Source organism: Heterodontus francisci, chromosome 7, assembly GCF_036365525.1.
Source record: "Heterodontus francisci isolate sHetFra1 chromosome 7, sHetFra1.hap1, whole genome shotgun sequence".
Taxonomy (NCBI): Eukaryota; Metazoa; Chordata; class Chondrichthyes; order Heterodontiformes; family Heterodontidae; genus Heterodontus; species Heterodontus francisci.
This window is the reverse complement of record NC_090377.1, coordinates 44,464,384-44,492,293: the sequence shown is the minus strand read 5'-3', so window position 1 is coordinate 44,492,293 and position 27,910 is coordinate 44,464,384. Positions and strand designations below refer to the sequence as shown.

Here is a 27,910-nt window from a genome sequence, read left to right as displayed (position 1 = left end):
CTGCTGATAAATAATATTACACTATTCAATATTATAACAAAAAGTTGCAGTATCAAGTTCAGTGCATCAATATTTAATATGAAGTAATTGAGATCATTACCTGTGTAGGAGCTCCTGCATAAACTGGTCATTTGTTGAATCTTTTACTGGAACATCATGATCCTTGTAGTCTTGGTGTTTTGGTGCAGGACTTGCTTTTCTACTGTAATGTGGTTCATGTTGTGTGATCTCATAACTTTTACTTGGAAAAGCACCTTCTAATGTTTTATCACAATTGGCATCTTCTTTAATAACGTCATTCTCCTCTTCACAGTCTTTTTCAATTTTTCTTTTCTCTTTTCTTTTGTCTAATTTTGTTTGCTTGATTCCTGAACTAGATCCGCATTTGGTTTCTTTCTTTTCATCTTTGGATTTTGAAGCATCAGACTTCTTGCCATTCGGAGCTGGTAACTTGCTTTTTCGGAACCCAAACCACTTGGCTATTGAAGGTCCAGTCTTCTGTTTCATCTCTGATACCTGAACCTTATCCTGTCCTAGCACCTTCTGCATATTTTCTTGAATTCCCAACATAACTTTCGCTTCAATGCTACATTGTGTCCCAGAAGCAGAAGGAGAAATGTGTACTTTGTCAGAAATTTCAGGCATCTTTGAGAGATTCTCTTGTTTCTTGACAATTTTTGCCATATTAAGTTTGGAGGGACTCTGCCATTTGCTCAGATTTTCCATAGAAGACATATTTGGTGATGATTGAGACTCATATCCTGTCTGCATTATATTTTTTCCTTTCTGAGGCATTTGTTTAGCTTTTTTCTCACTTGATTTATCACTTAGAGGTAGACTTCGGATTTCCTTCTGAGGTGGCGACTGGTTGCCATCACACTTTAAAGAAATAAAATGGCCATCTCCCTTTGGTGGAGTTCTACAAGGTAACTTGCTAGGACTGCTATGATGGCTACTTGAGCTACTTATACTTCCATATGACACTTGCCGTGAATAGGAAAAATCTACTGTTTTTGGAGAATGTGAAGGGCTTTGAGTAGCTGAAGAGCCACAAGCAGGTTTAGTTTGAATTGCTTCTGTTGCACCAGTAGAGTTCTGCCTTGTCAATGAATTACCTCTTTCCGTTGTATTTGTGATAATCTGTGTTCGCACCTTTCCTGGGCCATCCACCACTGAAACAGAAGGCTTCTCCCCAGTCTGTTTGCTAAAACTCTGGCTTCGAGCTTTGGCGCCATTCATGCCTAGGGCTGGCTTAAGATTGGGTTTGTTATTAGCTGAAATTGACCTCTTAAATATCTTAATTTCTGTGCTGTCAACATCATTCCCATCCTCTGTGCTTCTGTCATGCGTCATTTTATTTTCAAGGGGGTCTGCAGGAAAACCTATTTTAACTGTAAGATCATCTTGAAGGTCACCTTTTTTCTCAAAATCAACCAATGAAACTGTTTGTTCCAGAGGTTTTGTATTTTTAGATGCATCAGCCTGCCTAGGTTTTTCTTGACTTGCATTTCCTTTAGAGTAGATATTAATACTATCTTTCTCATGCTTCCCAGGTACAGTTGAGCTTTTTCTCAACACTGGGGGAGATTTTAAGAATCCTTTTAATCCAACAGGAATACGAGTTTTCAGTTTTTTTTCATCAGAACAGCAAAAGATTGTATGTCCATCACTAGAACTAGAAGGAGACAAGCAAGAAGACTGTGGCTGAGATGAAGGTTCATTTATGCTTGGTGCTTGGCACTGTGAAGATGCTAAAATGTTAGATTCTTTGTATTGTAACATCAACCCATTTTCACATAATTGCCCTGTTTTGGCAGAAAAGGTATTTTTTGGAGATGGATCCTTTTCGTTTGCATGAATGCATGTTAAACTTCTGATCGTTCTAACAGTTGTTTGAGAACAAGGTTGAATGTGCATTGCTGGAGAAATATTTGAACAATTTGTTTTCAGGTATCTTTTTTCAAAAGAGCCCATTGTCAAATCTTTAGCAACTCCATTTGTTTCCTGGGACTGTTGTACTGAGTTTTGAATTACAGTTTTTTCCTGGTGGGACCTACACAAATCAGCCACTGCTGGGGACTTTTGGGATTGCTGACTTTGTACTTCTTTAGTAAACTGGACACAAGATGAAACAGAACTTGTAATTCCCTGTTGCTTTAAATTTGAACATACAGGCACATCCTTACATGTGTCAATAGGAATGTGAGTTTCAGTTTTTGCCGCCTTATTCAGCGAATGGTCATAAGTTGGTCTAAAGAGCAACGATGTAGATCTCCCTGGTGGAGGTGGAGGTGATGGAGATTTTATTTCCTCTGGTTCTAAATTATCATGTTTATCGTGTGTGGGATGCTCTCCATGATCTGTCATCTGTCTTCGGGATAATAAAGATCCTTGTACTATACTGGCATGGCTCTTTCCCACTTCATTGTGGAATGTAATTTTAGAGTCTCGAGGAAGTTGTGGACTACATTTTGGAATGGTGGAACCATTTTTTAAACAGTGGCTAATACTAATACTTGGCATTTTTAAATATTTGGAATGTTTTACATTTGATAATGATGGTGGTTTGTCTTGGATAAGAGAACCAGATATTGAAAATGTATTGCTAACATCACTGCTGTTTACTTTAGAGGTTTTCTGTGGTGAGCTTTTGCCTCTGTTAGGTATTTTGGTCAGGTGTGGCTTTTGAGTAGAATTTGTCTGCAGGGATGATACACAGTTTGATTTATAAGCTGCATTAAAAGTTGGCTTCAGTATCTTTTGCTGTTGAGGAATATGTGGTGTCAACTGTCTTTCAGAGTTTACAGAATCTGTACGAGCAATGGAACTAAATATTTTCTTGTTGACTTCAGGGTCTTCTAAAGGTTTTTGCTCTGTATGACCTTGCAATGACTCTAAAACTGTATAATTCCTTGCATCACTTCCTCTTTGACAACTTGTCAGCCCTTGAGGTACCAGTGCAGCATCTTCTATAGCACAAACAGTTTGCTGGTGGTTTCCATCTGAAGCAATTGCACTAGAAATTTCATTTGAAGATACGATGACACTTGCTGTCTGCTGGGAATTAAATTTAATTGACTGGCCATCTTCAGCATCAAACACTATTGTAAGGCATTCTTCAGATGATGTTTTTACAGCATTGGTCGCTTGACAATTTTCTTTCAGCAAGTTCAAAGTCTTTGGCCTATTGTCAGAGCAAGATGAAAAATGGCCTTCATCTTTATCTGCAGATGAGAAGAATGCTTTTTTACAACTGAGTAAGTTTGCATGACTCACTGACCGTTTGTCAATCAACAAACTTGTTACAAAATCAGAAGAATTTCTTTCTTCCTCGCATTCCAGATGCAGTTCATCTAACATCTCAATATCTTCAGTGTCAGATAGCTGGATAGCTAAATCTTTATAATGTAGTTTGGTAGAATTGAACTGCAATTTCTTTGCAGGCAACTTGTTGCTTGTACATAGTTTTTCACTTGATTGAAAGCTACTGACAAAACTAGTCAGCTTTTCAGGCTTTTCTCTTGAGCTTGTGTGTGTAAGCCTTTCTGAAACACATTTTACATTGCCATCCCAACCAAACAGACTATCAGATACACTATGTGCTAGTTTTTTACAGAATGATTTGCAGTCTTTACTTGGCACCTCATTTACTGTGGTTATGATTGCTGTACAATCATCATCTGCATCATCATGTGAATCAGAATCATACCCAAATGCTTTACTTTTCTCTAAGCACATGTCTTTATTGGTAGCCTTAAAAGGTATTTGATCTTTACTCTTGTAATTCTGACATTTTAGGCCAAGAGAATAAATTCCTTCATTGGAGTTCATGCAATCCTTGTAAGCCCATTTTGAGACAATTGAAGCTGGCTCGAACAGAGGTTTTTTCTTTTGTAGCTTCTTTAGTCCTTCTAGAATGTGGCTCTCTTTTTCTCGAGTTGGAGGTAGTTCTTCCGCAGGACTAGAAAGGTTGCTGGGAAGTGAGGAGCCAATACTGAGTCTCTTTTCCCAGCTTAGAGAAGACTACAAATGAAAAGAAAAATATTACTAATCCAGTTAATAAACTAGGATAAAAATATTCTAGTCAGGGCACTGATCCCAGTATTCTTACTAAGTGATAATGGAGAATACTAATATTTATTATTTCCTTCATTCACTGAAATCAAGCATGAGTGAATGGACAACAGCCATCTAGCCTGGGTAAAGAAGCAGTCTACTGCAGTCTTACATTCTCATTATTTGTCAGTGGGAGTACATTTAGGAATCTGTTGTAGTTTTATACTCCTGTTCAGTCACAAGTGGCTTCCTTCTTTTTTCAGACTTTCTAAGTCATCGTATGTTCTTGACATAAAGGTCCTGAAATTACAGCTGGATCAAAGCTGGACAGCAGGTATCTATGGCCAGTATTTGGGACAGAACACAGTTCTCTAGGGATTTGTTTTTAGGGTTTTTTGCTTGAAACTATTTTCTGGCTGGGGATGTCGTGGGTTAATTTTCCACCCAAAGTCCTTCATCATGGGGACATATCTGGGGGAGTTCACAAGCTTCCCTAGAAAATTCTTCGCTTTTACAGCCTCGGGCCTCCATGGTACTCTTAACAGCTAAGAGCTGGTATATGTCCAGCTGAGGCCTGTAAAAGAATCCCAAACCAAAGATATTTGACGCGAGAGGATCACTTACCTGGTTCAAAGACCCTTTTGCTCCAAGGGGAACATAAAACTAGAAACGGCCACTTCTCTTTGTGGTGTTGCTGGATCTCCTTTCCACCTCAGAGTGGCATGACAACATTTCAACATTCCATCAGAGGTTCAGGGTGCGTGACCCTGATATAATCTTACAGCTATAGATTACCCACATGTCACTGCAGATGGCCCCATTCCCAGGATTTGGGACAGGTTCTCAAGCCTGGGGAGAGGGCAGACAGCTGTTTTACTCTGCTGCAGTTGTACCAACTAAGTGGATACCCAGGAATTTTGGCCCCAATATTATTAAAACTGGTTAATAGAAAGTGCTAATATCAGCTAAATGCAGCAATATTCTGGAACAATGTTGCCAAATGAGGTTCATTTAATAGATCTCAAACTGTACCCTCTTACTGCATGTCTTTCCTTCATTCCAAGTAAAGGAGCCACTAGAATGTTCACTGCAGGCACTTGAAAGGGAGATTTCACTGCTGCTACAGCTGCTCCTGGGATAAAGTTGGCTAGGTACTACCAGATTTAATTGACTCTGGCATTTTAAAATAGGTACGTTGGATGATGTGTTCTGCAGAGTTTCCTGTTAATACAAAAATGGGATACTGTCACACACTGGGATTGTTACTCCCCTCATGCATAGTTAATGTAGAAAAAGATTGCCCACATATTCACTGTTAATGTATCACTTCTAATGTTCCACCTCAAGTCTTTGAAGGGCATCTCCCCTTTATATACATATATTTCAATTTAATGAAAATAAAAATGTAACAAAAAAATTCTATCCTTCCAGTTCATGCTGCTATCTTGTTTCAAGTCCAAATGTGGCAACTCTTCATCATCATCCTACTCTATATCTATTTACCTATGTTCTTACTGAGTAAAGATCAAACCAATCCACTTGACATAATGGCTGGTATTTTATGTGGCTCCCTGAGGTGGGCCGGAGGCGGGGAAGCATGGACTCATAGTCATAGAGTCATACAGCACAGAAACAGGCCCTTCGGCCGATCATGTCTGTGCTGGCCATCAAGCACCTACCTATTCTAATCCCATTTTCCAGCACTTGACCCATAACCTTGTATGCTATGGCATTTCAAGTGCTCTTCTAAATACTACTTAAATGTTGTAAGGGTTCCTGCCTCTACCACCTCTTCAGGCAGTGTGTTCCAGATTCCAACCTCCCTCTGGGTGAAAATTATTTTCCTCAAATCCCCTCTAAACCTCCTGCCCTCCACAATACGTGTCTTGTAACACAAGGCGAACTCCCTGCGGGCTTTGTGGGGGGGGGGGGGGGGTGGGCGGCGGGGAGAAGAGGCCCTGCTCTGTGGGTAATCTGTGGCTCAGAGGAGCCCCACCCTCTGGACTGCACAACCACCTGCACACCCCCTTGCTGTAGCCTTCCAGACTGGTCCTGAGGTCCAGGGTTCTAGCGCTGGGCCTGGGTCCAAGGTCTCTGCAGTACCGGCAGTGGCCACCACTCCTGGTGGCACTGCCAATACTACTGAGCTGCCGGCCCTCTAATTGGCCGGTGGCTCTTGGAGACAGGATCCTCATCTTTAAGTGGACAGGGATCCGGCTCCTGAACCATAGATTTAAAAAGACCGGAGGATTCTTCTGATGGGGCACGAAAAGGCAGAGGCGGCTTTCCCCCACCTTTTTGGCCCAGTGCCAGGAGCTCTGCCTCCAACACAAAATCCAACCCAGTGGATGCATCACCATTCATAAGCAGCAGGATGCAGGATCTCAGGAAGAAAAATAATCCTGCAAATTCTGGAAATCTATTTTTCTTTTAAAAACAGAAAACAATGGATAGAAGTAGCAGATCCATCAGGAGCTGGCAAGAAAAAAAATAGGTGTAGATTTCGGTTCAATTTTGACAAAGGATTTACACGTAAAGCATTAACCCATCTTTTCTGATTTCAGTGGTTTGCTATGTATTTCTAACACTTTTTCTGGATTATTTTGCAGGTGACAAAGTCCTGCTCAATTTGCTCCTCAATAAGAACAAGTATAAATGTGTTGGGTTCTGCAGCATTACTGATCAATAGGATTATGAACTAAAAGATAGACTTTATATATATTTCTCACATTAGCTTGAGATGTATTTATACTAATTTTATTATTGAAATAAATGGTTGATGTGCAGAAACTCAGAAATGCATTTTTCCATTAAAAATCAATTCTATCAAATGTTAAAAATGTGTTGCATTCAAAGATAATGATTTCCATCATGTTCAAAGTGATACATATTTAAGAAATTAAAATTTAATGACTCTAAATAGAAAATTAATTGCAAGCCTATGTTAGACAGATCAAAACACCTGTTGGTTCTTTCATAAAGCAGAGAAAGATTTTTCAATTGATTTTATAACATCTAGATACCACAGTACAGCCTAGTTTGATAGATTCTACAGAGAAAATGTGCAGAGCACATTACAAACAGTCAATGCCATCCATGCTCTCCTACTCCTAATCATTTAAAGATCCAAGTCCAACTGCGGTGAAAAACTGAAATAGCAAAATTGAACTGGTTTAAAACTACAGTAATGTCAAAAGAAATCTCATGAAAGATCAAGCCAACTGAGAAAGAGAGAGAAAATTGTGAAGAAGAAGTATGTTGTGAAGATTACTAACAAATATGAAGCTTTAGTACAGGAAATGACAGATCAAGGTCTTAGTAAGGAGGAAACAACAGAAAGGCATTGGGAAAGGTTGAAACACACTGTAACTGAGATGGTCCCTAAGAAAGAGAGAAGGAAACATCAAGAGTGGGTGACTGATGGAACACGAGATATGATGGCGATAAGACAGAAAAAGAATCAAGAAGAATGTGACGAAATAGAAAAGCAGACAAGAAAAGCATGTAGAGTGGCCAAGGAAAAGTGGTATGTAGACCGTTGCAAGGAAAAAGAAGAACTGGAGAAAAGGTACAATTATGAGAGCATTGCATGAGAGACTTAAAGCACTGACAGACAAGAAGAGAACTACAGATAATGGCTGTATAAGCAGCAAGGAAGGTGAACTTCTCTTTGAAAAAGAAAGTGTAGAGAAACGATGGGTGGAGTATATCAGAGAGCTGTATGATGATGAAGACAGAAGTGAATTGGTACCAGAGGGAAGAGAAGGACCAGAGATAATAGAGGCAAGAGTCAGTGCAGCAATCAAAAAGATGAAAGCACCTGGAATCAGTGAGATACCAGCAGAATGCCTGAAAGCCCTGAATGATGTTAACATTGGGATACTGACAGACCGCTACAATAAAATTTACAGAACAGGATTCATACCTGTGAATCTAATGCAGTCAGTGTTCATTATGTCCCCAAAGAAACGAAAAGTCCTAGAGTGTTCAGAGCACAGGACAATAATCCCCATGAGCCATGTGATGAAAATGATTTTAATAATCATTTTGGAAAGAAATGGCCTGTCTATAGAACCAGAGATAGATGATTGTCACGATTCAGACCAAAGAAAGGAACCAGAGAGGGCATTTTTAGCTTGAGAGTAGTCATTACAAGATACCTGGAAGTGCAAAAACCTGTGTACATATGGTTCATAGACTATGAGAAAGCATTTGATAGAGTCTTACCATCAGAAAATAATGGAGTGCTTAAACGAACTAGAAATTGACAGAAATGATAAAAGGATAATTCAGAATCTATATTGGAATCAATCAGCAATGATGAGACTTGATAGCAGTTTGTCAGACAGCTTCCCAATTAAAAGACAACTGTATTAGGGATGTGCTATATCCCCAAAACTGTTTAACCTGTACAATGAAGCTATCTTCAGAGACTTCGAAGAGCTATCAGATTGCAACATTGGTGGGTTGTATATTAACAAGTTGAGATACACAGATGACACTGTACTGATTGCAGAGTCAGAAAAGGCACTACAGGAAATTTTGAACAAAGTGAATGGAAGGAGTGTAGAACATGGATTAAGAATGAATGTGAAGACCAATGGTGATAAGCAGAAAGCTAACCCCAGAAGTGAAAATGGAAGTAAATGGACAAGTCCTAGAGCAAGTGAAAGGTTTACATACCTTGGGCAAATTATCACAGTTGATGGAAGATGTGATTGTGAGATCCAAAGGAGAACTGACATAGCCAAGACCAGCTTTGTCAGAATGAAGGATGTGTCAACATCAAATAAACTGAACCTGAATCTTAGGAAAAGAATGCTGAAATTCTACATTTTGTCATCTACGTTATATGCCTCGGAGACATGGACAACAGACAAAGAGACCACTGATAAACAGAATGCATTCACAATGTGGACATGTCAGAGGATGTTCTACATATCCTACACAGACAGAAAGACTAATGAGGAAGTGCTGGACATGGCTGGAAAAAAAGGAAATTAATGCATAACATCAAAGAGAGAAAGACACAATATTTCAGTCACATCATTAGAGCAGAAGGTAAACAGAGACAATTACTAGAAGGAAGGATCCATGGAAAACAAAGGAGAGGGAAGCAGAGGAGAAAATGGATGATGGATATAATGGACTGGATGTCGTTGACATATGCAAAATGTGTAAGGGTCGCACAGGGCAGACAGAGGTGGAGACCCGTGGCAGTCAACATTCTGGGAAGAAAATGACACCAAAGAACAAATGAATGTCAGAAAGATACTGGAGATATTTTCGAATATACTGAACATTATATGAAGTAGGGCTAACTGATTTAGTAGAATGTTATTGGAACTCATACAATATTCACCACTGGGGATGGCAGATTATGATCCAACAGTGCCTTTCAATAACCATGCCATCAGCTGGCATGTCTCTGAGTTGGGTTACAATATTTTATATGCTATTGGAAGAATTGGAAAATACAGAAAGCCAAATACAGATTACATGTTTACTTTGTCAACTTCATCATTTTGTCTGCAAGAGTGAGCCTCAGTTCCCTGTATCTTGCCACTTTAACTCTTCTTCCAATTTCCACTTTGATCCCTCTGTCTTTGGTCTCTTATTTGATCCTAGCAAAGCTCAACACAAACTTCAGGAACAGCATCAGTGGGTGCGAGTGAAACTAGGTGGGTAAATTGATACTCTCTGGGTGAAAGGCATGTTAGCATTTGGGATTTGATTTTTAGACAGAACAAAGTGCTGACAAGTGGGTGGAAGATTGGTTGGGAGTTGGGCCCTTGGTGCTGTTTTGTTTTCTCTTTCTGAAACATGTTGGACCTGTTGTCCTTTGCCACAGATGCCGACTGACTGGCTGTGTACTTTCAACCTTTTCTGATTTTATTTCCGATTTCAAGCATGAGGTTTCTTGCTTCTTACATGACCTGAAGATCATAGCTCTGTATGCTTTCCCTGAGGGGACAACATGCTAGATATTTTATGGTAGTTCATTGCCTGGTTCTGAATGGCATTAATACTCTGAATGGCTCTTGGGAAACTTTTTTTTAAAAAAAGGAGGCAGGCTGGCTTAGATCATAGAATATTTGATATTCTAATGCTCGTTGAATCTAACCTATTTCTGGAAAGGGATTGAAGACTTTGTCCGAAATTTTTTGAATGACAGGACCAAAGCATCCATATCCAGGGAAAAGTGAACTGACTCAATGGTGTCGATCCTGGTGCTTTGTATGGCACAAAAGTAAGAGAACATTGCCCAAATTTTCCCAAAATGGTAAAATTAACCTTGAGTGGCAATGGTACAGGCAACAATAACTCAGAGTGGGCCCACAGAGAGTTGTACAATGGGGCCTCTCACCCTAATTCAAATAGGCAAGTAGCATACAAGAGAATGTGACTTGTAGTATATTCAGCTGTAAGATCCAGTGAGACAACAGATTGTAAAGCACGTTGGCTCTGAAAGGCAATTTGTGCTGGTGGCAGAAAAGTGCTTCAGTTGTTCACAATGGCACAGCAGATACAGTGGGAAACACTGCTGTTGTAGGATGAGGCCACAGGCCAACTTTTGGTAAAAACACATGTGCAATCAGCAGGGAGGGAGGTGGTTGACCAAGTAGGATCCTGGCTGGAAAGTAATTTACTGGTATCAGGAAAGCAAAGTTAAATGTGCCCCTCACTGGAGCGTACATGGGACTGATCACAATTCTGGGACATACCATTTTAAAACTGTGCACAGCATTCTCTCACTGTGATAAAACTGGGTGCCACACTTTTCTTGCAGGTGGAGACAGTGGATGTAGAAAAGCAAACATATGATCATGCTTTGATCCCAAGGCACTCCTCTGTAAGGAATAGGTTTGTCTGTGAACCAACAGCCATGGATGCATAACATAGCCCTGGTCTTATTAACGGTAATCTCCATCAATAGTTATTCTCCCAAAATTGTTTCTATTGTAATATGCCATGTAACAAAGCATTACAGCCAGGCTGTGCAATATGTCAGGTGTCCTTGGGATGGTTTGAAAGAATATTTTAGCATGAACGCTTCTAAAGGAATATTAAGCAATATCTGAAGCAAAGATTAGTGATGTTTCAGAGATAAGATACCATCCAAACATAAATAGAGTGCAAACCCTTTCTGTTCATGCAGGCCATAAGGTTGACATGAGGAATTGTGATGCTTACATGGATGCCATCTGCAATGATTTGCACTTGAGGGAACCTTGTCTTTCAGTGAAACTGAATGCTGAACAGTATCAATATGAAAGTGATGACGTTATTACTTCTTGCAGACATAGCATCTGACAATTACTTGATTCAATATGTACGTTGCAGACTGTGTACCATGACAGATGTCCTTGGGAGACTTGAAAGGATCTGTTAGCATGAAAGCTTCTACAGGAAGAGTCAACCTTGTTCCAAATATTGCCTGTAGGGTAACCTGTAGCGAATGGTAGAACTCAGTGGCAATGTGTCTTGTGAAGCATAAGCAGTAAAAGGCAAATCTGCTCAGACATGTCAGGTACATGTGATAAGGAAGAGGCCTCTCGACACAAATTCCAGGGTAGTGATGAATGTGGACAAAACACATCAAGTGTCATGGCGCATGCATAAGTTGGCCAACTAATTAACTTCTCTTTCTCATACACATCATTCAGCACATTTAGAACTCCTAAAGGTATATCCATACTCACCATATTGTATGAGATGAGTTAAATGACAGTAGCAGCAAGAATTATGAAAGGAAATATTGCCAGGAAAATACCACCAGAAATGGCAGATAACCCAACAAAAATAACTGTAGCTTTGAGCAAGATGTGATCGAAAATGCTAAAAAAAGTAAAAAAAATGTTTACCAATGACTGAAACCACACAACTCTCCACAGGAATTCTACTTGAGCAGCTAGGTCTCAGAAATTCAGATTTACCCATCTTTTACAAGCAAGGTGCCCATTGTGAGTGAAGCCTAACCACAACATGAAGCATTCATGCTCACGGATCTTTCCAAGCCATCCAAGAGACACCTACTACAGCACACAATCTCCAATTTGACATGGGAGTGTGTTGATCTAACTTTCTCTTTAAATGAGGCCTGCACCTGTTTGTAGTGCAGGCGCCTATTCTCCTCCTAACTTGCAAAACAGAAATTCTGATGTGACATGATTCAAACATGCAAGGTTGGGATTCTAATTTTCTGACTTGATTTGCCCAGCAGTGAAAATTAGGGTTCATGTACAGGCCACTACCTATTTGCAATACCATGGTAATTTTTTTAAGCATTCTCAACATGCAGTTCTCCATAAGCTATCAAAACAAGCTTGTTTGGAGGATGTGAAATGAAGAAGAAAATTCAATTGTGAGATGGAGGAACCAATCAAATGATTTTCAGTAAATTGTTTATTTCCTCATTTTTAGGCTGCACTTACACTGCCAATTCAGCAGCAGTTTAGAGTCATAGAGAGATACAGCACTGAAACAGGCCCCTCAGCCCAAGTCTGTGCTGACCATCAACCACCCATTTATACTAACCCTACATTAATCCCATTTCCCTCTCACATCCCCACCTTCCCTCAATTCTCCTACCACCTACCTACACTAGGGGGAATTTACAATGGCCAATTTACCTGTCAACCCGCAAGTCTTTGGCATGTGGGAGGAAACTGGAGCACCCAGAGGAAACCCACACGGTGACAGGGAGAACTTTCAAACTCCACACCAGCAGTACCCAGAACCGAACCTGGGTTGCTGGAGCTGTGAGGCTGCAGTGCTAACCGCTGCGCCACTGTGCTGCCCAATTAACCTCTTAAAGCCAAAATCACTTCCCAATTATGCTAAACTCATCATGCATCTATGGAGTGAGGGCCTACCCTGACCTGAGGGAAGCAGACTGAGATTCTAGGAAGATGTACTGCCACACCACATATAGGGCTGAATTTTACCGGCCCCTCGTGCCTTGGGTTGCGGCACAGGGACCAGTAGAATTCTGCAGGAAGAGACCCGCCTCGACCTGCGACGTCGAGAAAGGTCTGCCGCATATTACCAGTGCCTGGCAGCAGGCCCTTCATCTCCTTATTAAAATGAACCTTAATGATATTTAAATTAACTTACCTGCAGGCGGCGGCCATCCCACATCGATTTTACGGCCTCCATTCAGCCTTCGGGTGCCTTTGGAACTCCGTATGGGGTGGAGCAGCGGGGAAAACAATTTTGATTGGATGTGGGGATGGTGGGAAGGGGCTGAAGGGCAAAAGATTGAAGGCTGGGGGGGAAAGTTTAGGTATTTGAAAAAGCCAATTGTTGGTCATTTCGGGCAATGAAATGACCAATGGGGGGGTTGGGGAACAGCCATCATAAAAGTTGTTATTTAGTAAAATTTTACAATGATACACCTTTAAAAATTAACATTAATTGTAAGGGCTTAAAGCCCTTTATAAATGGTGCCGGCGTCTGCGCGGTGGTGCCGGACACCGTTGCTGGGGACGCAGTGGCCGCTCCCTCTACACTATCAGGGGCAGACGCTCTGCCCCTCTATTTAAATGAGTCCCCGCGTATAATATCGCGGGGGCTCAGGGACGGCGCATCCGCGTGGGATGCACACCGCCATCAGAGTGCGCTGCCGCGAGCTGTGGCACACCCGTAAAATTCAACCTGTAGTATAAATCCGGCACCTACATTGCAAACTGCTGAGACCCCGCATAATTTTTAAGCCCATCTAACCTTATTTATTTTTCCACATTCTAAAAATGTACATGTTTTAACTGTTTGGTGAAAGCTCTGACCCACACCTTATTCAGGCACTTGCGCAACTTCTACTGGGAAAGTACGTTAAAAAATTCAGTCAAGTAGGAGCCAAGCAAGTTAAACCAGTTCTGCCCGGCTGCATCCCGAACTGCAGTGTCCAGTCTCAAACTAGCAGCTGCAGTGCAAATGGAACCTTAATTTTGTAAATTGCTTGAAAGGTGAAATCTATTTTCTGCAGTCCTTTGTGAAAACAAATGGTAAAGGTTGGTGTTACGTGAAAATATATCAAGCATGCTCTTGAGATAAAAGACAAGGGCAAAGAAGAAATCCAGAGATTTTCGGTGTCATTCATCTGTTTCACACAGAAATCTCAAGAGGGGACTGAGTTCCCAGAGAACTATGACATCTTTAATTACTACACACATTTGACATAATTGTGTTCTCAGATGAGTGTTTATATTTGCTTCAGTTTATTATTTTCCTCTGTGTTTTATTTTATATTTCGTAATAAAAGTGCTACAAATTCCAGAACTTAATTTATTTACAATTGTGTATCACTGATAATGCTGATTAGCCTGGAATTAACAGTCAGCAGGGAATGAACGTTGCCAGCCATTCATTACACATACCCATTGGCTTTTGCACTGGAACTTTCACTTATTAGAGAGCCAAAACAGTGCAATGCCCTCTACAGAAGATCTTGGACTGTGTGAACAGGACAAGGAACAGTGTAGGCTCAAGTTTACTAGTGCACCACAAATTGCGGTGGCGCACTTTGAAGTCAGCAGTCTACCCGCGTGCAGCGGCCGCCACTGAGCCCCCGCGACATTACGTGCGGGGGCTCATTACCATCAGGGCGACACGCCGCCCACCCCCATATTATGAGGGGAGAGGAGGGACATCCGGCACTATGATGGATGTTGGCTCAGCTGTGTAGCAGGTGCTGGGGCCCTATTTAAAATGCCCCAGCACCTGCTTCCTGACAGCTGTCAAAGAAATACTTACCTGACTGTTGAAGAGTGGGGCTCTGTCAATCTGACAGCAAAGCAGAAAGTGCTGGGGAAACTCAGCAGGTCAGGCAGCATCTGTGGAGAGAGAAGCAGAGTTAACTTGACCAAGTTCACAGACCTGAAAGTTAACTCTGCTTCTCTCTCTGCCAGAACTGCTTAGTTTCCCCAGCACTTTCTGCTTTGCTGCCACATACTTACCCTGCTGTGTCCCAGTGTCCTGTGAAGTTGTGATCCTCTTCTTCCACTCAAGTGTAACATTCCTCCTTGTACGTGTGCTGCACCTGGGTGAATAATCTTAATTTTGCACATTCCAGGACATAAGACCTTAAGTGTACCATAAAAGACAAACACACAACAGAAATCCCCTTCCCCCTCCTATCCATTATTCAGATTTCAGACCCCTGTAATTCCCTCCCCCCTCCCTTCCATTATGCAGAGTCCAGAACCCTGTATATCTGGACTTACCTTCACTGTCGAGTACTCCTTCTTCTGATGTCCCGTCGACTTTTATGTTCATGAACAGGACAGCACATAACGGCCGCCCGTTCAACATAAAATACGGAAGTGTGGAGCGAGAGGAGGCGGGATGCATAACCGGAAAGGTAAGTGGCACTTTACATAAGGTAATTGGGGTTCTGCCACCGGTAATATGCGGCAACATCGAGAGTTGAGGCAGGCCTCACCGACACAAGGGGCTGGTAAAATTCAGCCTTGTGTCTCCTTAAACAATCATATTGAAAAATTCTTACTGAGGCACAAAGGGTGAAACCGGTCCATGCCACCAGCGAATTGGCAGCCAATTTTTCACCGCAACCAATCTTCTTTCTATTGAAGTTCACTCGTTCACTGTCACTTTTACTTTGTTTGAAATTAAAAATCTTGGCAACATTTTCCAAGTTAATAGAAAATACAAAAACTGGCATGGTGAAAAAGCAGCTGCTGATTTGCTATGAGCTCATTTTGTGCTGCTGGTGTTGGCCAATTTCACCCCCTCAGTGTCTAAATAAACCAGGACGTGTATGTAAGAATTATTCATTTACTGTAAAATTAGCTATAGAAAACAGAAAAAGGGAAAGAAATATGGGATTCAGAAAGGGAAAGAGACAGAAAGAGGAAGAAAAATAAGGGTTTATTTTAATTTTTTAATTCTCCGAGAATTAAAATCTGAAGGAATGAGATTCTATACTCATAAAAGTAAATTTTCAGTGCTGAAGAGGTTGTTTGGCAGTAAGACTTAACACACAGTTAAAATTCACTTACACACTTCAATGGACAAGATCTAACCTTCACTGCTAAGTTTAATGGGTTCCTGGCAGTAGTTTCAGATATGTAAATGCCTAGTCTCTCAGTGAAGTACTGGTGTGTAGTTAAGCCTGTAGAGGAGCAGGGCATGTCAGACAGCAAAATCCTGATTTCTGCATTTAACTGAGCATGTGCGGACGCTGGAAGTTGCTGTCCAATTTACTCCTCAATAGTGCTGAATGCTAATAGCCTCACTGATATTATTACAGCAAAATCAGGGCCATATTTTTATGTATGCTATTTGTCCTATAAAGCCACCTTACTGTTACTGTGAAAGTTTGAGATCTGCATAAATACAAAGGTGGCACAGTGATTTGGAATTATGTTCCACTGGGAGTGACAAGGGAAGTGACATTCCTTGAGATCCATATGGTTATTGTCTGAACTTGTTTGAGGTTGTTTTGTAATCCAAGAGAGAATGAAAAAGGAATCACTGATTTCAGGCTTCTGGTTAGAACAATCTAGATCAAACCATTTGCCTAAGTCTCTGTTAAGGACATAACTCTAAATCAAATTGATGAGAAACACTGACACACGAGGATACATTTAGAGTTGTATCATATCATAAGAAGATTCGCACCATCTCACACTATGTGGGGTTCACATTGATATAATACAAGTCCAGTCAAGAGTGAAATCGGATTTAAAAATTGTTCAGCCAGTCAACTGGATCATGCAGACACTTTATGAGCTTAATACTGAATCTTTTCTCTTTTTTTTCTTCTGAGAAACAGGACACCACCATCCCCCCTCACTTGAGATGAAAACATAAGCATGTATGTGCCAAGCCCTCCTCTTAGCAAGCATATACAAGGAGCAGCCCATAGCATAACTAATATTGCCTACTTGAGTTCACACTCTATCCTTAAATAAGCAGCTGAAATTCATGCTCTGTCACATTGTGCAGAAGTACAATTAAACCACAACTAAGTCTAAATAATGCTATCAGAAAATTCTTGTACATTATTTTGAGTAACAACCTGCATAGTTTACTACATAATTTAAAATCTCTAAACCTAAGTGACAAAATATTTCTAATGATTCTCAAAACTATATTATGTGTACCATGAAAGATTGCCCTGTTGTAGCTTATCATGGAAACAATGATTTTACCATAAATTATATGAACAGGTTAAATAAGTTTGATGCTTCCACAGAAATAAGGGAAGTAAATTAGGTGTACTATCTAGTTCAACTTTTAGCAAAAGTAACTTCTGTACTGCACTGTCATTCATCTTCATGCCACTTGTCGACAACTCCTGGTTATAGTACATATTGACACTTTTTATTCTATTTTAGTAATGGGATGGCAAACATCACGCAGTTGATGAGATTTCAGTTGACTGAAAACAACTCAGCTCTAAGGAAAAGGATAATACTTTTTCAATTGTTTATTTCACCCCCCCCCCCCTCCCAAAATGCAAGAATTATGTCTTTTTACAAGATAACTATGAACTGTAATAATAATAGCCAATAATAATACAGGGGAGAAAGGACCAAAGCTGCCAATATTAATTTCTCAATTATGTCATCATAAATTCATATGGCTTATGATTAATACTATTAGATAGGAAATAAAAATAGGGCAGAATAAATTTGAAATATTACAAATTTTGCACTGTTGGCCAATACAGTTGGTTGATTTTGTGTCCTGCAGTTTATCATTTATTAGACCTACAAGGGCAGAAATTTCAAGGATGCAAACTATAATAAATAGTTAGCTCTTCTATCCCCCTAATTGTTATGTTGTAGATGCAGTTGGTTTAATTGCATGACTTGCTTTTTATTTTAAATCACAACTATTATATTTATCTGCTGTTTTCAAGAGTTTAAATATGGCAAACCATTACATTACAAAACATTCTAAAATCTTATGGAGCCCAATTATTTTATGATGCCACATGTTAAACTAGATGTACAAACCATAGTCTTTACTGACAAATTTCCTCATGTCTGCAAACCCCTGCCTTTCCTGAAAATTGCAGAGCACATGAATTTTTAAAAGTTCATACATAATATATCATAAATATAGGATGAGTAATGTGGTACATGGACTTTAATAAAAAGCTCCTTCCCATTTTTCAGCGACAATGAGATGTAATCAATACCAAAAAAAAAGTGTCTCGGGGAAATGACTTGAGATTTATTCCTTTTTGTACATTGTGACACATTCTGCTTATTCTATCAGCTGGGGAGATGGTATTGAATTTCAGAAAACATTTTTAGAGTGGAACAATGAGAGTGCTTTTTAATACACTCCTCTGATACTGTTTTTAAGGATGAGCATTATTTTTCATCTATGACAGAGGGCTTTGACACAAAAATAGGATGGTTGTTTCACAGGATAAGAAAAGCTCTAAGAAAGAAAAGAACCTACATGAATTTGAGTGTCTGTAGCTCTTGACTGGATTGGGCTTCTGTTCCTCTCTGTGTTAGAGAACAGGTCCCCAGATGAAAGATCTACGATCCGTGAGTGGAGTTTCTGTAAAATAATTGACACAGCATAGGATTAAAAAAAAGAAAAGCAGAAAGTTAAGGATTTCTTCCAACTGACTCTTCTAAATGAATAGCTGCAGTGTTTTTTTTAAATTGAACTTACTTAAACAGTTCGTATGATAAAGTTATAGCTGCACGGGTGTATTAAAAATGATTAAAATAATAAGGTTTGGGATGAATCCATTCTCGGCATGTACTCTTCTGTCATAACATCATTTGTTTTTTTTAAACCTGAAGTCAGATAGTAAAGCAAGTTGGCAGCAAGCTCAGTAATGATAATTTTATTAAATACAGATTTAAATTTCTCTCTGGTTCTATTTATCTAACAAAAATGTTTGCGGACCTATTCTAACCATTATGCACATTTTTCTATTTACATTAGTGTAAAAATACAAATATAGTGACTCAAACAGCAAAGGTCAGCAAGCAACAACACATTACTTAGTAAAGTCATTGTGGCATTTTTTTCCAAACATATGAATAAATGAATCAAACAATAATTTCAAATCATTCATTTCAAATGTTTACTATTTGAGAAAATTATTGAAGTAAGAAGACTAAATTATCAATAGTTTATTATGGGAAAATCATTACAAAAGAGTAACACTGCAGTGTGTGCGAAGTGTAAAGGTCTAATTTTGCTTGGAATATTTTTCTGAATGTCTTCTTGTAATTATGATATCATCCATATATCCCAATGTTCAATAGCTTGAAAAATATGCTTCTTCATGGGGACAAAATACATAAATGACTGGAATTTAAATCTAGTCTTTTGATTAATATAACGTTAATTTCCAAGATGCTTTCATTTTCATCATACAAAATTAAACAACACAAATTTTAGACATATATGAAAGGTAAGGATGAAGGCAGGTCGAATGACTTAGTGAGCACCACTCACATGATAGAGAAAAATCCTGACGGTACTAAATTTAGGAACCATTATATAAATGTTATTTTCAGACCCAGAAGGCAAATTTGAACATCACCTTCCTTCACAGCATTTCCTTCCAAAGAATTTTAACTCAAAGTCATTAATGTCATCTGTTAAAGATAATTAAAACGAATAGAAAATAATTGCACTGGGGATCTGGAGACTCAAAGAATCTTGGGCATTAATATTTGCATGCTATTTGATTATATACTCAATTCTTTAGTTCAATGACACTCAAGGGACTGGTAAACCAATGCTGATTTAGTACTAGAAATCTGTGCACTAATTACCAATGTTTTCTGCATGCATTATTCCATATATTTGTTACTTCAGCTATAATAAAAGGCAAAGTTTAGATAAATATTGATATTGCAGTACTGAACAAACACTGAATTACTGTAGTGCAGCTACATGCTTGAGCAGGTTTTGTGTGTTTTATTACTAGCTTCACTGCATATGACAGATAACAATCTGTAATTAGCTGGTTTGAAATTTTGCATGAACAGCACTACTTGTACCCATAATTATGCTTCAAAAATCTACTGCACTTTACCAAATATTATCTAACAATCATTATAAGGCATTTTCAAATTTTCATTTAATGCAATGCTATCAGATAAATCATTTACATCATCAGGAAAAGACACACAAGTAAGCGGTTGTCCTTTGGTCAGTTAAAAACCAACATTGGAGAATTCTTACAATCACCTCAGAGAATCAAAAATAAAAAAAAAACTGGAAAGTCAATGGGGGTGAAACTGTGGTAGCAGAAAACGGCAACAGAAAAACATAAGCCTGCTTACACCCCATCCTATTTTCTTTCCATTGATTTCAACTGAGAAGAAAATTGGGCTGTCTGTAAAACACACCGCTGATGCATTATTGCCCATTTTGCATTATTGCCAAAGACCAATTCCACCCCAACTGATTAAGAGATGGACAGAAAAACATGAAGTGACACTTCAGAAGGGAATTCCTCATCAGAACGCCAGTTCTGGTGAAGGGTCCCTACACAAAATGTTAATCTTTTTCCATATACTGATTGAGCCTCTGTGCTCTTTCAGCATTTGCTTTTTTTAATGTCAGATTTCCATCATTCACAACCTTCAGTTTTTGATCTCTGAAAACCAAATACTGCTTCAGGGAGAATTTGTGGACTTTTTTTTATTATTAGAAGCCTCTGGTTTCTCTTCTCTATAACACAACCCGTTAATCAATCACTGAGTGAAATTCTGATCAGGCCTGGCTGGAAATCAACAGATTACCCAATGAGGCAGTGCAAAATCCCAGGGTGGCCAATGCTCCCCGAGGAGAAAGCTTTAACTTTTTAATTTTGGCCCTTCACTGATCTGTCATCAGAGAAGCATGGTGCTGCTTCCATTTTTCTGGCTGTTGTTGGGTAGGTACCACCGATGCATCTTTGAGAAAATAGAGTTGAGGTGCAGATCAACAATGATCTAAGAGAAAGGTGGAGCAGGCATGTGGGGTTAAATGGTCTACTCCCGTTCCTAATATTTTCCACGTTGGACTTCTTAAGCAACCATGAAATGACCTAGTACTGGAATTTGGGGTGGTTTCGCTGGCTTCTGGACATCTGAAGTTCTCTTGGTGGAGTGGGCCAATTGAAATTTTGTGGCAGGATTTTCCTTGCAGGCTTCTGAACCTCATCGTCAGACTCAAATGTGGATCAGAAGCCCACATTGGATGGGAAACCATCACTAATTGTGATTTTCCCTGGAGCGAGCAATTAATGGCCAGAGATCAGACTCTCAAAGATGGAGGGTCAATCAGAGGCTTTCCAGCTTGTAAGCAGCAGCAAGATGGAGTGGAAGGTAAATATGGGAGAGGATGCCCCAAAATGGAGGAGCCGCTTTCCAACTTTTAAAAATTTTAACTAAAAAATGGCTTTTGCAAAAAGGCTACCACTGTGGGGGGATCCCTCTACAGAGTGGCCTGTGGCTACTGTTACACCCAGGCAGGCACGGAGGACCTCTATGCCTGCCTGGAGTGCTGGCCCCCTGGTCTGCCACCAGGAGGCTGCCTCCAAGCAGTTAAACTGGCCCCTCCAGCTGCAGGAACCTGGAAGCCAACTGGAAGATCTCTGTCAGCTTCCTTCAACTGGCCCTTAATTAGTTGGATCAGCTACCTGGCATGTGCGGGCAGGTAGCCTTGCCACCACCACCTCTCCCCCACCCGCCTAATCCTGCCTCCGCAAAAATGGCCTGGGGTGGGATAGAGCTAGGGACTGGCACGGAGTTAGGGAACTAGCACATAGGCTGCTGGTGCTATTTTTAATGCCCACCCACCTCCATTCCCGGCCCTGGTAGGGTCTAAAAATCAGGCCCTTGGCCTCTAACCCATTTAGCAGTTCTAATTAATTAAAATTAACACAAACCAAAAGGATTCAATGGGCTCAAAAATGCAAGCATTGAGGATTTACAGTAAAAATGAACCTCCCATAACTTTTAAAATCATTTAAGAAGCAGAAGTTTCTTTTAGAATATATTCCATGAGGTTTTCAGACAACAGGGTGACAATGAACATTCCAATTTTCATTTGACTACATTTTGCTCTGTTGTGAAGCATTGAGAGACACAGCACCATCCAATGTCAGGATTTCAGCTTGAAATTACTATTTTTTACAATTAGAACTAGAATCTGGATACTTTGAGAATTGCTGCAGTGCAGATATGTTAACCAACATAATACAAATAGTTCTCCTGTTGACTGAAAAAGGTTTTCCCCTTGGCTCATGTGAATCACATATCTGCAATATGTGAGTGAGGTGAATGAGTGAGAGAAAAAAGCATGTCAAGGCACCAGGGCAGGGAAATAAAAATTGGAAATGTCCCAGTTAAACCTCACTTTGAATCACCAAATCAATCCTAAGCTCCAATAACTGAACTTTTAAAGTGCTGCATTTTTAGATGGCAGTATTCTCAATGCATCAATGCACTTACACAAAACTTACCTTCAAACCATCAACTTGGAAGGATTTTAGGGTATTTATTTTATTCCTTCAGAGGCTTCTATTGTTGTCTTCTTTTTGAGCATAAAGAGATTCCACCAAAATTGCATTTTCTCCATGCATTTCTGGAACCAGTATGAAGTTTCAAAACTGCTGCACATTTACAGTTCAATCACTGACTATTGCTGCTAAGTGTTCCACGGCTATTACTAGACTTGCCCTCCTAAAGATTAGTGATAAAGGATTTCAACTGTATTCACAGCAGCCCATTGAATCCTTTAAACTAAAAAGAAAATCAATAAAAAGTTTCATTACCTGGGAGATGCCAGCATAATGAAAATGCCAAATGCTACTGCATATATATAATAGTGAATTTACTGGTTTGTGTCTGGCTCCGAGACCCGAGGTCAATGGGCCTAGGTTGATTTGAATTGAACAAATAAATATTCGGACAGATGGCTCCGTTCTCATAGATATTGCTGGCTATTTGTGTGCCAGCGATCAACACCACTGTTCCGTTACTGTCTTCCTTTAACTCTTTCACTTATATCGCTACTCAACAGAGACTGGAATTTAACGCCCCCACCGCAGGATCAGGCTAGGAGGTGGGGGGCGTAAAACTGCGTGAGGGGTTACGGGGGAGCAGGGGGGATGCTGTGCCCATCGCCTACCCACCACCGCTGCTATTTTACCAGTAGTGGGGGAGGCAGCAAACAGCCTGCCCGCCCCAGGCCAATTGAGGCCCCTAAGTGGCCAATTAAGTACCACTTAAGGGACTCGCCGCAGTCGCTGGTATGTTCAGCCCAGCTGAATGTCCCCGATGAGACCTGAATGCCACTTATCTTTTTGAAGGATGACGTCCATTGTTTCTCTTCTTGCTGGGTGCAGTCCCAGCAGTGGCCACCACTCCTGGTGGCACTGCTGGGGCTGAACAGCTGCTGGCCCTTTGACTGGCCGAAAGTTCTTGGAAGCGGGACTTCCTTCCTCAGAGGGGCGGAAGTCCGACAAGGTCATTTAAGCACCTGGACCATGCAAAATTGCAGTGTGGCATCCAGGCCAAGCAGAGACCGGCTTGCCCCCGACTTTTCAGCAGGTGGGTGGGGCCACTGCAAAAAAGTTAAATTCCAGCCAGAAGCTCTCACCAGACTCTAGCTAACCTGCCACCTAACATTAGTAAGCTGGTTCATGAATCATAGCTGTTTCAATAGTAATGGAAGAAGAAAAATAATTAATCATAGAGTCATAATGGCACAGAAGGAGGCCAACTGGCCCATCAATTCCATGCCGGCTCTCTGTAGAGCAATCCAATCAGTCCCATTCACCCGCTCTATCCCCATAACCCTGTATGTCTAATTCCCTCAAGTGCCCATTAATTTCCTTTTGAAATAATTCATCGTCTCCACTTCCACCACCCTTGTAGGCAGCGAGTTCCAGGTCATTACCACTCGCTGCATAAAAAAGTACTTCCTCACATTCCCCCTGCATCTCTTGCCCAAAACCTTAAATCTGTGTCCCCTAGTCCTTGTACTATCAGCTAACGGGAATAGCGTTTCTTTGTCTACCTTATCCAAACCTGTCGTTATCTTGTACACCTCCATTAAATTGCCCCTCAATCTCCTTTGCTCCAAGAACAGCCCCAGCTTGTCCAACCTAACTTTGTCGCTAAAATCCCTCATCCCTGGAATCATTCTGGTAAACCTTTTCTGCAGCCTCTCAAGGACCCTTGCATCCTTTCTAAAGTGTGGTGATTATAACTGTATGCAATGTTCAGTTGTGGCCTCACCAGAGCTTTATAAAGGTTCAGCATAATCTCCCTGCTTTTGTATTCAATACCTCTACTTATGAAGCTCAAGATCCCATATGCTTTTCTAACTATTTTCTCAATATGTCTTGCCACCTTTAAAGATTTATGCACATGAACCCCCAAATCCCTCTGTCCCTCTACACTCTTTAGAACTCTACCTTTTAGTCTCCACCTCCTCTCCCTTTTGCCAAAATGCATTACCTTACATTTCTCAGCACTAAATTCCATCTGCCACTTGTCTGCCCATTCTGCTATCCTATCTATGTCCTGTTGCAGTTGATTGGTATCATCTTCACTGTCTGCCACACCTCCAAGTTTGGTATCATTGGCAAATTTTGAAATTTTACTCTGTATTCCAATATCCAAGTCATTTATGTATATCCAAAAAAAACATTGGTCCTAGCACTGATAAGAACACCACTGTCCACCATCTTCCAGTCCAAGGATCAACCATTTAACATGACTCGCTGTTTTCTGCCCACAAGGCAATTTTTTTTATCCACACTGACACTGACCCTCCTATTGGTAACTAGCCTTTTATGTGGTACTTTGTAAAAAGTTTTCTTAAAATCCATATAAACAACATCCATTGTTTTCCCTTTGTCAGCCTTCTCCGTTACTGCATCAAAAAGATCAATTAAAATAGTCTTTTACAAATCTGTGCTGGCTCTCCCTAATTAACTCAAACCTCTCCAAGTGCCTGTTGATTTTTTCCCCTGATTGTTGTTTTTAAAACCTTACCCATCACTGATGCAAAACTGACTGGCCTGTAGTTACTAGGAATGTCCTTTGTCATGCTAGGCCCCCACCTGCCAAGAATGAGGTTATGAACATTGATTTTAAACTGTTACTGGAGTGAAGAAAGGACTTGTTAAGCAGATCAGCCGTGGCTGGAAAATATTATGCATATTAACCGTGTTTGGAAGGCCAAAGCAGCCATTTCCTGACACATTCAACCCACAATGGACTTTTGATCATCATACACTGAAGGTGGGGGAGCTCGCATTCCAGGCTGACTGCCAAGATGGCTGATTACACAAACGGATATGGTCAAACCAGCTAGTCACATGACTAACCTGCTGGGCAACCTGAGTTTTTTGAATTTGTACAAACAGTTTGGGCAGAAAGCTGTTTGCTCTTGGACTGAGAGGATCTCTCTCCTGTCTGCTCCCATCTCTTTCTCACAAGCCTCTGAATCCACTGAAGACACATGAACCCCAAAAGAGAAAAGTCGCCTATGGAGAACAAGGGTTAAGAAGAATACTGGGCCCCAACAAAATGCAAGATCTACTTACAATGAAGGACTCTACAGTAAGCTTGAAGAACCATAACAACAACTCTTCAGATATTGCTGCAAAGCTTTCAACGTTATTTTTCTTCTCTTTTCTGTCTCTATTTGCATGTGTGTATCGCGGATGCGTGGGCATGGTGTGTATCCGTAGGCATTAACCAAATAAGAGTTTAAGTTTAATAAATTTCAACTTTTCTTCTTTAAACCTAAGAAAGCTTGTCTGTGCTGGTTTCTTTGCCTTATAATTGGAAAGCAGTTAACAAGGATTCACCAAGGGGGAGCTAAAAACACGGTGTTTAAAATTAAACCCTGTTACGGTAAGACCAGGTGACGGCTGAAAGGGAACACTGGACCTCTTTCTCACCTGGTCGTAACACCTTATTTTCTTTCTTGAATAAGGGTGTCACATTCGCCACTCTCCAATCCTCCAACACCTTCCCCATATCTAAGGAAGATTGGAAGATTATGACAAGCCCTTCCACTATCTCCACTCTCATTTCTTTTAGCAACCTGGGATGCAAGCCATCCAGACCAGGCTATTTATCCAATTAAAGCCAAGCCAGCCTTTCCAGTACATTCTGCCCATCAATTTTCACATCATCCATTACCTCTAACATCTCCGCTTCTACTGATATTTTGTCAGCATCCTCTTCCTTCGTAAACACCAATAGAAAGTACTCATTAAGTATTCTAGCCTTTCCTGCACCTCATGCATATATCACCCTCTTTGTCTTTAACAGCCCCTACCCTGCCTCTTACTACCCTCCTACTATTTTTGGGTTCCCTTTTAAATTAACTGGTCATTCTATTCTCATATTCTCTCTTTTCCAGTCATATTTTCCTCTTCACTTCCCATCTCAACTTATTGTATTTGGCCTCACTTGAAGAAATTGCCTGACATGCATCATGCACCCTCCTTTTGTTTCATCATATTCTCTATCTCCCTCATCATCCAAAGAGCCCTGGCTTTGGTTCCCATACCTTTTGTCTTTGTTGGAATGTACCTAGCCTGTACTTGAAACATCACCTCCTTAAAGATCACTCATTGCTCCATTACAGTTTTTCCTGCCAACCTTTGGGTCCATTTTACCCTGGCTAGATCCCCTCTCATCCCATTGAAATTAGCCCTCTTCCAATTTAGAAGTTCTACGTTAGGTTGTTCCTTGCTCGTCTCCATTACTAATCTAAACCTTATGATACAATGATCACTCTTTTTTCCCACAAGATACTTAGTCCAAATGGCCCACCACATTACCAAGCACCAAATCCAGAAATTCCTCCTTTCTAGTTGGGCTGAGAACATACTGATCAAGGAAATTCTCCTGAACACGTTGCAGAAATTCCTTATCAGAATCACAGAATCCTTACAGTGCAGAAGGAGTCCATTTGGCCCATCGTGCGCGCACCAGCTCTCTGAAAGAGTAACTCGCTCAGTTCCATTCCCCTGCCTTCTCCCCATAACCCTGTACATTCTTTCTTTACATATACCTGTCCAATTCCCTTTTGAATGCTTCAATTGAACCTGCCTCCACCACTTTCTCAGGCAGCGCATTCAGACTAGCTGCGTGAAAAAGTTTTCCCTCATGTCACTTTTGCTTCTCTTACCAAATACTTCAAATCTGTACCCTCTCGTTCTCGATCCTTTCATGAGTGGGAACAGTTTATCTCTATCTACTCTGTCCAGACCCCTCATGATTTTGAATACCTCTGTCAAATCACTCCTCAGCCTTCTCTTCTCTGAGAAAAACCGTCCTAACTTCTCCAATCTATCTTCATAACTGAAATTCCTCATCCCTGGAACCATTCTCATGAATCTTTTCTGTAGCCTCTCCAATGCCCTCATGTCTTTCCTCGAGTGCAGCGCCCAGAACTGGATGCAATACTCCAGCTGCGGCCGAACTAGTGTCTTATAAAAGTTCAACATAACTTCCTTGCCCCTATTAATAAAGCCCAGGATGCTGTAAGCTTTATGAACCACTCTCTCAACCTGCCGCCTTCAATGATTTCTCAACATATACATCTAGGTCCCTCGCTCCCACACCCCCTTTAAAATTGTACCCTTTATTCTATTTTGTGTCTCCATGTTTTTCCTACCAAAATGAATCAAGTCACATTTCTCTGCATTGAACTTCATCTGCCACCTGTCTGCCCATTCCACCAACTTGTCTATGTCCTTTTGGAGTTCTACACTATCCTCCTCACAGTTCAGAATGCTTCCAAGTTTCATATCATCTGCAAACTTTGAAATTGTGCCCTGTACACCAAGGTCTAGGTCATTAATATACATCAGGAAAAGCAA

The 27,910-nt window shown here is 40.5% G+C and overlaps 1 protein-coding gene across 19 annotated transcripts in view; it reads right to left on the bottom strand.

Moving 5' to 3' along the window:
• The window catches only part of LOC137371950 (nck-associated protein 5-like), a 693,455-nt gene that overhangs the window by 122,192 nt on the left and 543,353 nt on the right, over positions 1–27,910 (bottom strand). For all 19 annotated transcript variants that reach the window (XM_068035093.1, XM_068035090.1, XM_068035092.1 and 16 more), the window contains 3 exons: positions 18,496–18,600; positions 5,089–5,277; positions 101–4,023 (listed from right to left, as the gene is read on the bottom strand). In XM_068035093.1, the coding sequence (XP_067891194.1) occupies positions 101–4,023; positions 5,089–5,277; positions 18,496–18,600 (4,217 nt within the window). The remainder of the gene's footprint in view (positions 1–100; positions 4,024–5,088; positions 5,278–18,495; positions 18,601–27,910) is intronic.